At 39.2% G+C, this 13627-nt stretch overlaps 1 protein-coding gene across 1 annotated transcript in view; it reads right to left on the bottom strand.

Moving 5' to 3' along the window:
• Positions 1 to 1437: 1437 nt before the first annotated feature.
• LOC122795947 (transcription factor TFIIIB component B'' homolog) overlaps positions 1438 to 13627 on the bottom strand; it is a 586977-nt gene continuing 574787 nt past the window's right edge. Inside the window, exon 11 of the mRNA XM_044064430.1 lies at positions 1438 to 1666. Coding sequence (XP_043920365.1) covers positions 1438 to 1666 — 229 coding nt within the window. The remainder of the gene's footprint in view (positions 1667 to 13627) is intronic.

Here is a 13627-nt window from a genome sequence, read left to right as displayed (position 1 = left end):
CCACCGTGCTTCATTGTGGGATGGTGCTCCTTTGGTGATGCGAAGTGTCGTTTCTGTGGCAAATGTACCTTTTGGAATTGTGGCCAAAAAGTTCAACCTTGGTCTCTCAAAAGGATGTGGGGAAAAAGTATTAGTTTAAGGGTGTGCACACTTATGCAACCAGCTTATTGTACATTTTTTATTTTTTATATTTTTCCCCTAACAGATTTGTTTGTTTTTTTCAATTGAAATGTACAAGTTATAGATCACGTTTAAGTTGGGAAAAGTTTTGAAATGATTTATTGTGGTCTCATTTCTTTATATCACAAAAAACCTGGCATTTTAACAGGGGTGTGCAAACTTGTTATATTGTGTGTGTGTGTGTGTGTGTGTGTGTGTGTGTGTGTGTGTGTGTGTGTGTATATATATATATATATATATATATATATATATATATATATATAAATATAAATATATATATACCTAGAGGATCAAGTCTGGTGCAAACAGCAAATGAGACCCTGAGGCAAGAGAGGAACAATATAATGCCATGGGGGATGGGAGAGCTCAAGCATTGGAGAAGCATCTGTGAGAAAGATTGCTGGCCCTGATCCACCATTAAACCCAACCATCGAAATGGACAGAGGGAACACAGGATTAAGTATACTTAGCAACAGCATGAAATAAAGTAACATATGCCCAAATACAAGGAGTACAGACTTAAAATTCTCTGTCGAGTAACTGTCAACAACGTTGCTTGTTTTTTTAACTCACACAATACGTTCCAGCCCTAAGCAAAGAGGAAATCTAAACCACTTTCCTCTAGATGGAAAGAGCAAGCCTGCCTCGTCATTTACATAAAGACCCATAGACACTATTCTACAAATGGTAAGGTTTGGGAATTCTTTCCCAGAACGCACAAAAGCCAAGTACTTCCAAACAGTGGAGGACACCAATATCAATTTCAACCAGCAACAGTGCCAGCCACCCAGACAATAAGTAAATAAACGCACACTAGTGTACTGTAAGACCTTCACACTATAATGAAAAAATAGAACTGTATTTCTGACATTTTTCTCAGCAGAATAGACAATCAAATGCTAGCAAGACACTACATCTTACAACAGCAGCAGATGACTATTCAAAAGAATCCGCTCCAAATGATTTCCATCGCCAAAACTACCAATCCAAAAACTACAATAATTTAAATTGCCAAAAAAATCTACATCTGTAAAATATCAACAAAATGCAGAAACAATGTGTCATTGTCTTAGCTTCATATATGCACTGCAAATTTCTGAAAGTTACTGCAATACATCACCAATCCTAAATGATTAGTACACACCCAGATCACTATTAAAGTCACAAAACTCCCAACAGTTTCAGCTGTTAGGCTTTATAAAATTTTCACAAATGTTTTCACAGTCAAAAACAGCTTTTAAATGAAAACATTCCTGCTTATACCTCCAGTTCACATTCAGGTGGTGGTTCATGGTCTTTTTCAGCAGCAGCATCTTGAGTAGCATTCTTCTCCGTGTTATCTTCCGTGTTATGTTCCTCTTTTAAAGCTTTTCTCTCAGCTGCCCTCACTATGTTGGGCTTTATCTTCTGCAAGCGACTCCTTGCCACTGCTGCAGGTCTGACGCATGTAAGCGTAGATCTTTTTTGAGAGTCATCTTCAACAGTACTAAAAAATTAAAAGGTCAAAGCACAGTCAAATATTCTAAATTATAGGCAATTTTGACAAATTTATAAACAAGAACACCATACTCACTTAAAATGCAAATAAATATTATTTTAGCAATTAGGACTATACATACATAGTCGCAATATAACATGCAAGCACAAACTTCATTCCTGCACTCTGGCAGGTTCAACTGGATGATGTAACTAGTAAGTTTAACATGACATTTAACACAAGTTGTGTAATAATGGTCTCTCAAACGTGTACACTGTTCATTTTATTTATTTTTTGTAATATCACAGATTTTTAGACTCTTGGGTATATGCTAAGCTAACAAAAACCAGGACCTTTATTACGCCTAGTTATGCAATCCAACCCAATTATATGCATTATGGGTGCTTACTTTGAGGAGGTTATGTTAGGAGGTTTCTAGAGGTTGTGGTCATCTGTCCATTGATCTTGGTTGCGTCTGAGGAGGGTCAGGGAGGGGCTCTGCTTCACGTGAATTGGAAGCTTGTTCCAGAGAAGTGGCAGTCTCTGGGAGATGCATCTATCTCTCCAGCATGACCTATTCACGTCAGAAGCTAGGTTAATATCCCTGGAGCAAGTGACCCTCCTGAAATTTGATTTATGAATGTGTAACATTTACAACATGGCCAGATTACAGACTGCCCTGTAAGCCGGGCACAGGTCACCCCTTAGCAACCTGTGAGTCCAAACACAGTGACAGGGCTTTCAGTCTTTGCACGCAAGACTTGTTTTGTGTACCCTGTAATTTCTTGGTAAGAAATCTGTGTGGTCTCCAGTTGTTGCAGGTGTCTGGTGAGTTATATAAAAGAAGAGAGCACTGTACTCAATTATTTGTCTGATAAGGGCTGAGTATAACGGAATTATAACATCTTTAGCTCTAGATGTGATGCCTTTACTTATAAGATGTGCCACACAGGATTTCCTTACTACTGTGGATACATGGTGGTCAGAGTTCAGATTGCTATCAACCTGAGTAGCACTGGGTCTACACTGGGGGTGGGGTGCTGTCTATAATGTAATTATAAAGGACGTTAGCTTTCCCAAAGGGAAAATAATGCATTTTTTTTCATTTTCCTTTAATCTGTGGCTCTGGCACCAATCATTTGTCTATGTTAACCCTGTCTGTAGTATATTAACATCGCTGGGGGACTCAACGATTGCTCCCAATTTGCAATAATCAACTAATGTGGTCAGAAGCAGGCCGTAAAAGTCTGCTTGGACTTCTGAGAAATAAATTCCGAACAGTAAGGGGACCTGCACAGAACCCTGTGGTACACCACTGGTGACTGGTCTATTGCTACAGGTGAAGTCACCCACTTTGACAGCATGTGTCCTGTCAGTGAGCCAGTGGCTACCCAGCTAGGAGTGAAGGGGTTAATTCCCAATTGGGAGAATTTCTATAATATCCAAATGAGGAACTGTGCAAATACCTTGGCTAGGTCAAGATAGGCAGTATGTACTGTCCTTCCCTTGTCCAGGACCTTGGTAACATTCTTGAAGAAGTTAACCATGTTTAACAGGCATGCTCTACCTTTAATTAATCCAAACTGGGTTGTGTCCAGAGTTTGGAGATGGCATATGTCCGTGTTAATAAAGTATGATTATTCTTTCCATGGCCTTGAAGATGAGGCTATTCTATCTTATGGACCTATAATTAGGGTAAGCTGATGGTTCCCCCTCATTGTGTAGAGAGATTACTGCTGCTATCCTCCTTTCTGTCAGAACACATCCAGTTCGCAGACTGTAGTTAAACAGGGATCCAAGTGGGTTAGACAGGTCATGTTTTAATCTGTTTAAAAGGCAACTGGGATGTTGTCTGGTCCCACTGATGCCATGTTTTTGGTATTGCAGAGAGCTGAGATAACCTGTATGTAAAAGTGTGTGTGTCAGAGAGAGAGAGAGAGAGAGACGTACTGTGTATGCATTAGCAGTCCTAGCAATGGCAACAAAAGTGTGGCTTTTAGCTATAAAACCATTGCCTTCATGAGAAAGGACTATATTAAGTCTGAAAAAATTAGGAAGTTGGAAGCAAGTTATTTATTTATTTGTGTCATTTATTAATTGAGTGAGCTGTCAGGTCAATGAAGCCTTTTCAACCATGACCTGGGCCCAAAGAGCAGCAAAATTTAAAGATCAAATGCCAGTACATGTAATGTCTTGTGATTAAATTCAGAAACTGCTACATACAGACTGAAAACTTTCATAGACGCCGAGATCAAGCTGTACTATGTACACTACATATATATGCACATATACAACTTTATTTCTAAGAAGTGATTCTTTTTTTATACCATTATATATTTTCTTTGTGGCCAATGTTAAGGAGCAGGTATTTAAATTAGTATGTTTAGTCAAGGACTGTGTGGACTATGATGTTTGCAGATGACATTGTGATCTGTAGTGAGAGTAGGAATCAGGTTGAGGGGACTCTGGAGAAGTGGAGATATGCTCTAGACAGCAGAGGAATGAAGGTCAGCAGGGCTAAGACAAAATATATGTGTGTAAATGAGAGAGAGGGTAGAGGAATGGTGAGAATGCAGGGAGTAGAGTTGGTAAAGGTGGACGAGTTTTAGTACTTGGGATCAACAGTTCAGAGTAATGGTGAATGTGGAAGAGAGGTGAAGAAGAGAGTACAGGCAGGGTGAAATGGGTGGAGAAGAGTGTCAGGAGTTATTTGTGACAGACGGGTACCAGTAAGAGTGGAAGGGAAGGTCTACAAGAGGGTAATGAGACCAGCTATGTTATATGGGTTGGACACAGTGGCACTGACAAAAAGGCAGGAGTCAGAGCTGGATGTGGCAGAATAAAAGATGTTAAGATTTGCACTCGGTGTGACTAGGATGGATAGGATTACGAATCAGTATATTAGAGGGTCAGCTCATGTTGGACAGTTTGGAGGCAAAGCAAGAGAGACAAGATTGCGTTGGTTTGGACATGTGCGGAGGAGGGATGATGGGTATATTGGGAAAAAGATGCTAAGGATGGAGCTGCCAGGTAAGAGGAAGAGAAGAAGGCCTAAGATAAGGTTTATGGATGTGGTGAGAGAGGACATGCAGGCGGTTGGTGTGACAGAGCAAGATGCAGAGGATAGGAAGAAATGGAAAGAGATGATCCGCTGTGGCGACCCCTAATGGGAAAAGCCGAAAGATGATGATGATGAGTCAAGGACTGTGTGAGGGCAGCCACGGTGGTGCAATGGTTAGCATTGCCACCTCACAGCAAGAGGTTCTCCGGTTCGATCCTCGGCTGGGGTGCCTTCTGTGCGGAGTCTGCATGTCCGTCCTGTGGTCGCGTGGGTTTCCTCCGGGTGCTCCAGTTTCCTCCCACATCCCAAAGACATGCTGTAGGTGGATTGGACACTCTAAATTGGCCCTAGGTGTGTGTGCCTTCTGTGGTAGGTTGGGCGCCAGGCTGGCAACTCGACACCATAAAACTCCACTGCCAATCATGAGCAGACAAGGTGATCCGCTGTGGCAACCACTAACTGGGAAAAGCCGAAAGTAGTAGTAGTAGTCGAGGACTGTGTGAGAGAGTAGTTAAAAAGAACTGCAAATGGAATAACAAAGCGTGACAGTTCAGATGGAAACCTGCAAGCAGCAATACTGTACACAGACAAGGTGGGTAAGTAAGGTTTTTGAAAGAATCTACAGTGGGCAGGTTGAGAATTTCTGCAGAGGACGTATTTCTCTGCTGCATGGAAGAGTTTCTGATGGATTACTTGGTACATGTCAGACTGAATTTTGGAGGGGGGTAGTCTTAGCGATAGGCAAATACAGGGATTGCCTCAGAGTGCCATCATCTTTATTTACTGCAAGCTTGCTTGTTACTGGAAGCACAAGTCTAGATGATAATTTACAGATGGTGCTGGTAAATACAAAAGTAGCCCTTTGGATGGTGGGGACATATTTGTGGAAGAAAACAATTAGACAGTGGTGTGTCCAACTGCCACAAGGTAAATTAATTTGCTTACCTTGTTTTAATTTTTTTTGTTTTTTTGTGTGAAGAGGAAGTATTCTGGGAGTTACAAAAGGAGATGAAGGGAAGTGTATATTCAGTTAGTAGCATAAAAAAGTGAATAACTTAGTTACAGCATACCTTGAATCGAGGGTGAGGTGATAAGCAAATCTCTAACAGTGTCAGTCTGCAAAATACTTTAGAAACAGTAAATTACATGTTGGTGGAAAATAAAGGATGGATGAAGGGGAATTCTCAGATATTTGCAAATGGTAGTGGGAGAAACAGGGTCTCACCACAGATTTCTGAAGTGCATATTGGAGCAGGTGGAGACTGGCTGCATGTGGCAGGAAATCATGGTCTAGGTTTTGGTGGGATTTAAAGCAAGTCTCAAGCACAGATTAATAAGGATAGCCATAAGGAAGACTGGATGTCAGGATGTCTTCTATTGGAAGGATCATGTCATCTGTACAAGACATGAAGAACTTTGTTTTTTCCAGTAGCACAGCCAGGATAGGGAAAAGGGACCAGTTGCACCAGGTGCAAGGTGTCACGAAACACAATAGGCAGAAGCGCATTTGTCTGTAGTGCATTCATTTATGTACCAGCAATTCTGAATGCCAGTATGGAAATACTGTTTTTTCAGTGAGGCCTGAAGCAAAGTGCTATCTTCAGTGGTGTGTGTGTGTGTGTGTGTGTGTGTGTGTGTGTGTGTGTGTGTGTGTGTGTGTGTGTGTGTGTGTGTGTGTGTGAGAGAGACTGATTGAGACATTTCCTCCAGTTTTAAAATGGAAAACCACTGTTTTTCTCCTTGCATTGAGGAGTATACATCAGGTCTAAAGTCAAGACCCTGGAGACAGGTGAGGGTATCGGGTCAGAGAACAGGCTTTTTTGCTCCTCAACTTAAGGCATGAGGGGAGCTAGATGAGCCAGCTATGGCTCTTAAATCTTCAAACTATTTGACAAATATTTAAGATATGGGGTCAAGAAACTCACTTTGACAGAATGTGAACATCTTGACTTCATATCTGATCAGAATTCTTTACAAAACCTGTTGAGTCTTAGTCATGAAGTACAACCAGTTTTGTGCAGTTTGGTTCTGGCTGCCATCTGCATGGCACAGTGTTAACATTTTCATACCTGCTTCTGACACTGTTCTGCAGTAATTACTATATGTGTGGCAGTGCTAACCTCCCTACAATGTGTCTACTATAACATAATTCTTACATAACAGCCTCACTGTAACGAGGTTAATTTTCCTTCAATTTCAGAACATAGTGCTTTCCATGTTATAACAGGTGTTTATGGTTAAAGCAGAAGACAGGATGTATTCATATACAGTAAACTCTCAGTTAACTAGCACCCATGGGGACTGGTAGATGGCGGGAAAGTGTAGTTTCTTGTTGCTTGAGAGTTACTATCAAAAATGGACCTGACAAATACTGTACTATATACCACACAACACCATACTATAAACACTATTGATTTGATTTTAATACTGAAATACAGTAATTAAATGCCTGGCTGGAATAATATTTTAAACTCATATTTCCTCTAGAAAGCGTGGCACGTGGAATGGTTTTCAGTGGCACGCTGAGTGGACTGGAACTGAATGAACTGAATAGAGAGAGTGAGAGTGAATGGATGTATGAAAGTAGAAGCAAATGTGTATGAGAGACTGAAGAGATATATGAAAGCTGAAGAGAGTGTATATGAGAGATCAGAGAAAGAGAGAGAGAGTGAATGCATGCATGAAAACAGAAGAGAAAGTGTGCGAGAGATCGGAGAGATGTATGAAAGCTGAAGAGTGTGTGTGTGTGTGTGTGTGTGTGTGTGTGTGTGTGTGTGTGTGTGAGAGAGAGAGAGACACATCGGAGACAGAATGTGCAATCTAATGCAAATTGAGTGAGTATGGAGCGAGTGTTGACATTTTAGTGGTTTGACTTGTTCTCAAGTTGGGGAGAGGGAATTTGCATTTTAAGTCTAAAAATGTAGGGTATGTTTCTGTAGGGGGAAAACAAAGTGCAACACAAGAAAAATAGAACTCTTCATATTGTACTGTATTTGATTTTTTTTTCTGGCTGTATGAGAGTTCTGGTTGCTTGAGGTCTGGTTAACTGCGAGTTTACTGTATATACAGAGAGAAGGACTGGTCCAAGAAAAGATTCTTGAGGAACTCTCCATCTAAGAATGGAACAGATGCAGGAGGTTAAGCCAAAGTGAACTTTATTTGGAGGGCTGTGTAAAAAAGGAATTAAACTAGTTAAGGGTGAATTCAGTGAACCCAATAAAGTTTAATTTAGTTTATATGGACAGAGTAATTCACAATATTGAAATTCTTTAAAAACAATGAAGAGTACAAATACTGAATAGGGCTTTTTCCACAGTGAAGAAAATGAATTCTTAGTATGCAGGGCAAATGCCACACACCAGGAATAGTGAAGACACAAAATGTCAACCACTTTTTTACTATTTTACTAATCAATTTGATTTTCGCTATGGAGTGTAGAAAGCCTATGGGTATCTACTGATCTCATTGTGAAGCTTGCACATCTGGGGAACAGGAATGACTGCGGTAGATTTCAACTCATCTGGAATTAGTCCAGCTTTTGTTGCTAGCTTAAATAACTGTGTACTTTGGAACAAATTTCTTTATTTATTTTTGTAAAGTATACGTGTAATGATTAACAGTAGCAATTTTTTTCTGGGATGCCAGAAAGGAGTTTACATATTGAGTCAAACAAAGGTTCTAGCTGAAAGAGGCAAAACTACATTTTTTTAGTAGGCTTTTAAGTGGTGGTGACGTGAGGCTGGCAAGATGTATGAATAGTGGTCTCTGACTCAAAGAATATTTCTGACATGCTTCCAGTAAAATCATGGACTATGAAACAAAAATTTGCGTATTTCTTTTTTTTAAGAATTTTATTAAATGAAAAAAATATTTCCATGAAATTGTACATTTTTTCCCTTTAAAGTTAAAAAGAAAAAAACCTTCGGATATATAAACCAAAACAACAAAACTATGTATAAAGATGTTAATCATGCAAAACATTCTTAATGTTACAGTAGGATTAATAAATATCCATTTACAAAAATTAATAAACTATTTTCCCAGTAGTTCATAAATGTTCCATGAATTGTATAATGCAGTATTCCTAGATGATCTAGTTTTAATAGTCAACATTTCCAAATTACACGTTTCAAAGAGTAGATTTTTGAATTCCAGAAATGTAGGCACTGTATTAGATTTCCAGGTCTTTGAGATCGTTTTTCTAGCAACAGACAGTATAGACCAAACCAATAGGTATTTATTCTCCTTTACACAATCAGGGACAGGAGTATTAAATAAAACAAGTGATTTAGAAATAAAGAATTTATCAGTAAAAATTGCTTGCAACAAATTACTATCATCCCAGACATTTCTTAAATATATGCAATTATAAAACATATGAGAAGACCAGTCTGCATTCAATTCATTATAACATCTCCAACATGCTATATCCTATTTAGCAATTCTACTTATGTTATACGTGGTGATAAATCTACACAGAAACCTCAAAGTGAATAATCTCCACTTTAAAGATGATGTAGTCATACTTGCTGATTGTAATATATTCAATTTGTCTTTCTCAGAAGTGGGATTATTATTAAAGAAAAATATTCCCAGCAATTATCTGAGTGTGTTTCTAAATCACATTTAATTGCCCTATAACTGTTTGACTTGTTTTTAGCAGAAGATTTATGCAAAACTGATAACATCATATAAAAGATTTGCTTAATTCTTAATGAAGCTTAGTTTGGCAGATTTAACTGATAGAGGAGAAAAAAAAGACTTGCTGAGGCACATTTGTTCTCAGGCAGCACGCGAGGTACAATGCTGGAATTCCGAGAAGACTGAAGACATCTTGAGAGTTTACTCAGTACAACCTGACAATTTGTGAAATTAGGGAAAAAGATCACACCCATGAGGCAAATTGAAAATCTGACAATAAGTAGAGAAAGTTCTTTAATACTGAAATACACTACTGATTTTGAAAATGGGTATGGCATGACCCTGCTTCATAATATTAGCTAGTGTTTTCATAGAAATTGAAGACAAGTAGTTGGCTTTAAATGATTGCATAAACCTTATAAGGCCTAGTCACTACTACAATGAAATCAACTTTAAAGTGAATATTTGATAACAGGATGGCTGTTACATCAATTAAAGAAGAAATTCCTATAAAGTGAGGTGCTGCTTACTGTAGTCCCAGTCAAAACCGCTATAGACAGGTGCCAGCTAGGGCCTAGGTTAAATGGACTTAACTGTTAACATAAAAACAAAACTTATTATATGACCAAAGTACTTTTCAGCAGTCCAAAGACTTGAGCAGAAAAGTAATTCAGTAAAATTTAGAGAGGAAATGCAAAATGAATACAGTTTCAGATAATATCATCAAACCAAGTGTTAAATTCAGACAAGTGTTTTCACTACTAAACAAGACTCCTCTAAAGAGGCGAAAGCATTTGAAATAAAAAAGATGACAAGGCAGTGAGTGATGTTTAAACAACTAAGTCTTGAAGGTAAACTTTCAAGGCATTATTGCCTCAATACTCTGGGTCAAGGGACAGCATGGAAAGCATGTGGAAAAAAAACGTCTCAAAGTCAAAGAAAACATGATGTAAGAAGTGAAAAAAATACTAATACAAAGAAGTTACACAGACTGTAAATCACAAGGGTCTTTTACCACTGCATTCTTCCCACTAATACAAAGTACCATCTACAGTTTCAAAGCCATTTTCATAATTAGGTACACTCTAGTTTTATGTCAGAATTCTCTTACTAAGGGGAATGTCATAAAAAAATTAACTCACTCCAATATTTTTTCTAACTCAAAGGAATAAACTTGGTAGTTAGCAAATGACATTTTGACAATCTTTGACTTAAGTTTTGATTACCAAGAAGTCAAATTAATTTGGGGCTCATTTTCAGTGAATGATCAGTGAGAAAAACTCCACCTTAAAAACTAACATATAGGAAGGGGAAAGAATCAGTCAACTCTGCAGCATATAGTAATGAAGCCCTATGATTCGGATGATCCGGGTTCAACCTGCAGTCTAGGTGCTTGATGAGCCAATTGGGGGGGTGGGGGTGAAAAGGCTTTGTCTACTTACCACTCCCCCTTTCTGGTGGGAGATTAGGGTGTCTCAGGTAGTTAACTCTCAGGGGGACTGAAAGGGAGGTAGCATGAAACAGTGTTTTACAGAGCAGATTAATCCTAGGCAAGTGATGGCACTATATAGGTGGGGATATGCCCCTTGCACATCCAAGTAACACCTCACCCTCAAGGGAATATTCTGAGCATGCTGAGGGTTTTGGTAGACTAAATAAAAATTCAGTCAAGTCAGCAATATGACAGACACAATGCTCTCCAACTTCATCTTCAGTTGCACTGACAACTTACACCTCACATGCTGACCTACGAGCATCCCCTCAGGAGGATACTATCAGCACTCCAGACCTGGACTAGAAAATGTCCAGCTTATCATGCTTCACAAAACTATGCAGGAAAATCAGGTTGCAGCAAAAAGGTCATCAATATTCGCATTATGGAAAAAACAGAAGTAGCCGTAGCTCTATTATAACGAACCCTAAAAGCTGCTGGCAAATACTTCTGTTTCTTGTGGCACACTTCAATGAAACTGAACATACACTTGGAATAGTTGAGCTTAGAGACTTTCTTTCCAAATACAGACTTGGTAAAATATACAAACAGTTGATAGTGTATCCAAAAACAAAGTTTTGTTAACATAAAATGTATGAACATAGAACATCCCATTTACAATATTCAGGGGAAAAAATAAGCAAGCCTAACCACATTCAAACTTGATGCTATTTGTGAATTCTGTAGTACTGGATTGATTTTTCTGAGCAAAAACCATTCCTACTGAAAAATTATGTGACAGGTTTAAAATAAAGGTCTTAAATCTCCAAAAGCAGTAGTAGTGATGGCCACAACCAAAGGGCCTTCTACAGAAACGTCAGATCTGCAGAACCAGCAGGATCAAAGGAAAGAAAGAACATTTTCATTGAAAGGTAATTATCCCATTGAGGGAAATATCTCAAATAGGAAGTCAAAAGCAAATAGCACCCCATAAGAAGGCTTTACAAACCAGAGGCATGCAGAGTCTAGCATATTACTGACAGATGTAAACAGCAAATGAACACTGACTTAAGAACAAATCAGAGTCAAAAATTAAACAGGACAGGAACAGAAAGGAGACTGCCAATCTGTTTTATTGATACTCAAATAGAAAAAAAATCAAATGGAAGGCCTCCAGGAGAGTGCCTTGAAACTTCCTTCTCAAAAAACCCATACTGTAAGTTCCTGATGGAAGTGAAAAATCCATGAAGATTCAAGTGCGATCTGTAGCAAAGAGAGTAATTATATAAAAAGGCTTTAGACACAGGGGCACAGTACAAAGAAAAAAGTTGGTCAGTCCATAAAGAAGCTAAGACAATGCCTTTGGCTTTAAAATATGTAGATTTTTGGATGGTTCTCATCAGATAAAACAGAACATAAGTGTTTGGACATTTCTTAAGCAGAAAATCTCTGTTCTGAAACCCCATGGGGGGGCACCTAAGTTGGGAGACCTGGTGTTTACCATAGATGCAAATGGATTGCACATACATGGAGTGCCCCAGAGAAGATCCTTCATGTCACTGAGAAACTCGGAAGCCAAAGTGGAATCTGAAGACAGCAGTTCAGCCTGTTTACCAGAAAACTGGTGTCTCCTGCGATGAAATTTGGAACATGAAAGTGGTTTGCACAGATAGCCTACTGAAACACTTTCATACTCTCAAAACAGTGAGAAAATAATGTTTCTTCCTGGCTGCTAATATGAGAGACAACAGTGATGTTGTCAGACTGAATAGAAAAGACTCCCCAGAACAGTTAAGATCAGCAAGATCACCAGAACTGCTTTCATTTCTACAGCATTGGTGGAGATCAGGACTCTGATGTGACCAGGGACCCTGAACAGTCTGTCCTGTTTTAGTGCCCTCTTTACCCCTACAGCAGACATATTCTTAGTAATCAATACCACATGCGTATGTACCAGACTGAAAGTCAGTGGGATCCAAACACATGCATGTGACAGATTTTGGAAATCTGCAGTGGGAAATGAAAGAAAGTAAAGGACGTGAGACAGAACTGTCTACTGAAAAGCTGTCATCTCATACGTCTACCAGCCACCTCATAACCCCCTTGGACCAACATCTGCCAAACTGGGATTTTCTTTATGACCTACCCAGTTACTCCCCTATAAAACCATTTCTGATGGTGGCATAACTGCAGTGGGTTGTACAGTGTTTTGCGACATCTCCGCAGTGCCTCAGCTATGTCCTCACTATATTCCCCATTTGGAACATGCCTCCAAATAGTTACATCCCAGGCCTCCCGCCAGGGATTGCCTCAGGAAACACCCACAGTACCACCCTTTCATTTTGTCAATCACCAGAGTTGCTAATCAAACCAGAGTAGGCTGGATCTGTAGTTAGGGCTTTATCCCTCTACTTCACTGGAATGTCACTTCTCACAAAAATATGTCCCACTACATGTAACTGCAGGGGAAGTTGTAAAACTAGGCCAGGCATGAACCTCTGAGCCTGGAGCTGGAAAAGGAGCCAGATACAAAACGTTAACAGATAAAGGTGAAATCCTGCTTTCCTTCTAGAAAGCACCTTCTGGGTACAAGAAAAATAAAATTTATGTACTTACCATAATGACAGATCCTTTAATTCCAGTCTGTCAAACATGATCTATGAGGTCTCAAGCCTCAGCCATTGAAGAATTTTTCCTTTCCATAATGCCATTATCCGAATGACTAACTCAGATTTTGTTTGATGCCTAAAGAACACGTTTCCATTTGCACTGTCTTGGACTCAAGGAAGACACAATCCCTTCAGGTCTACAGACTAGCTGGGGAAAAGGTAGGTTT

This window comes from Protopterus annectens, chromosome 2.part2 (genome assembly GCF_019279795.1).
Source record: "Protopterus annectens isolate FY-2018-M chromosome 2.part2, PAN1.0, whole genome shotgun sequence".
Lineage (NCBI taxonomy): Eukaryota > Metazoa > Chordata > Ceratodontiformes > Protopteridae > Protopterus > Protopterus annectens.
This window is presented reverse-complemented; position numbering and strand designations above follow the sequence as displayed.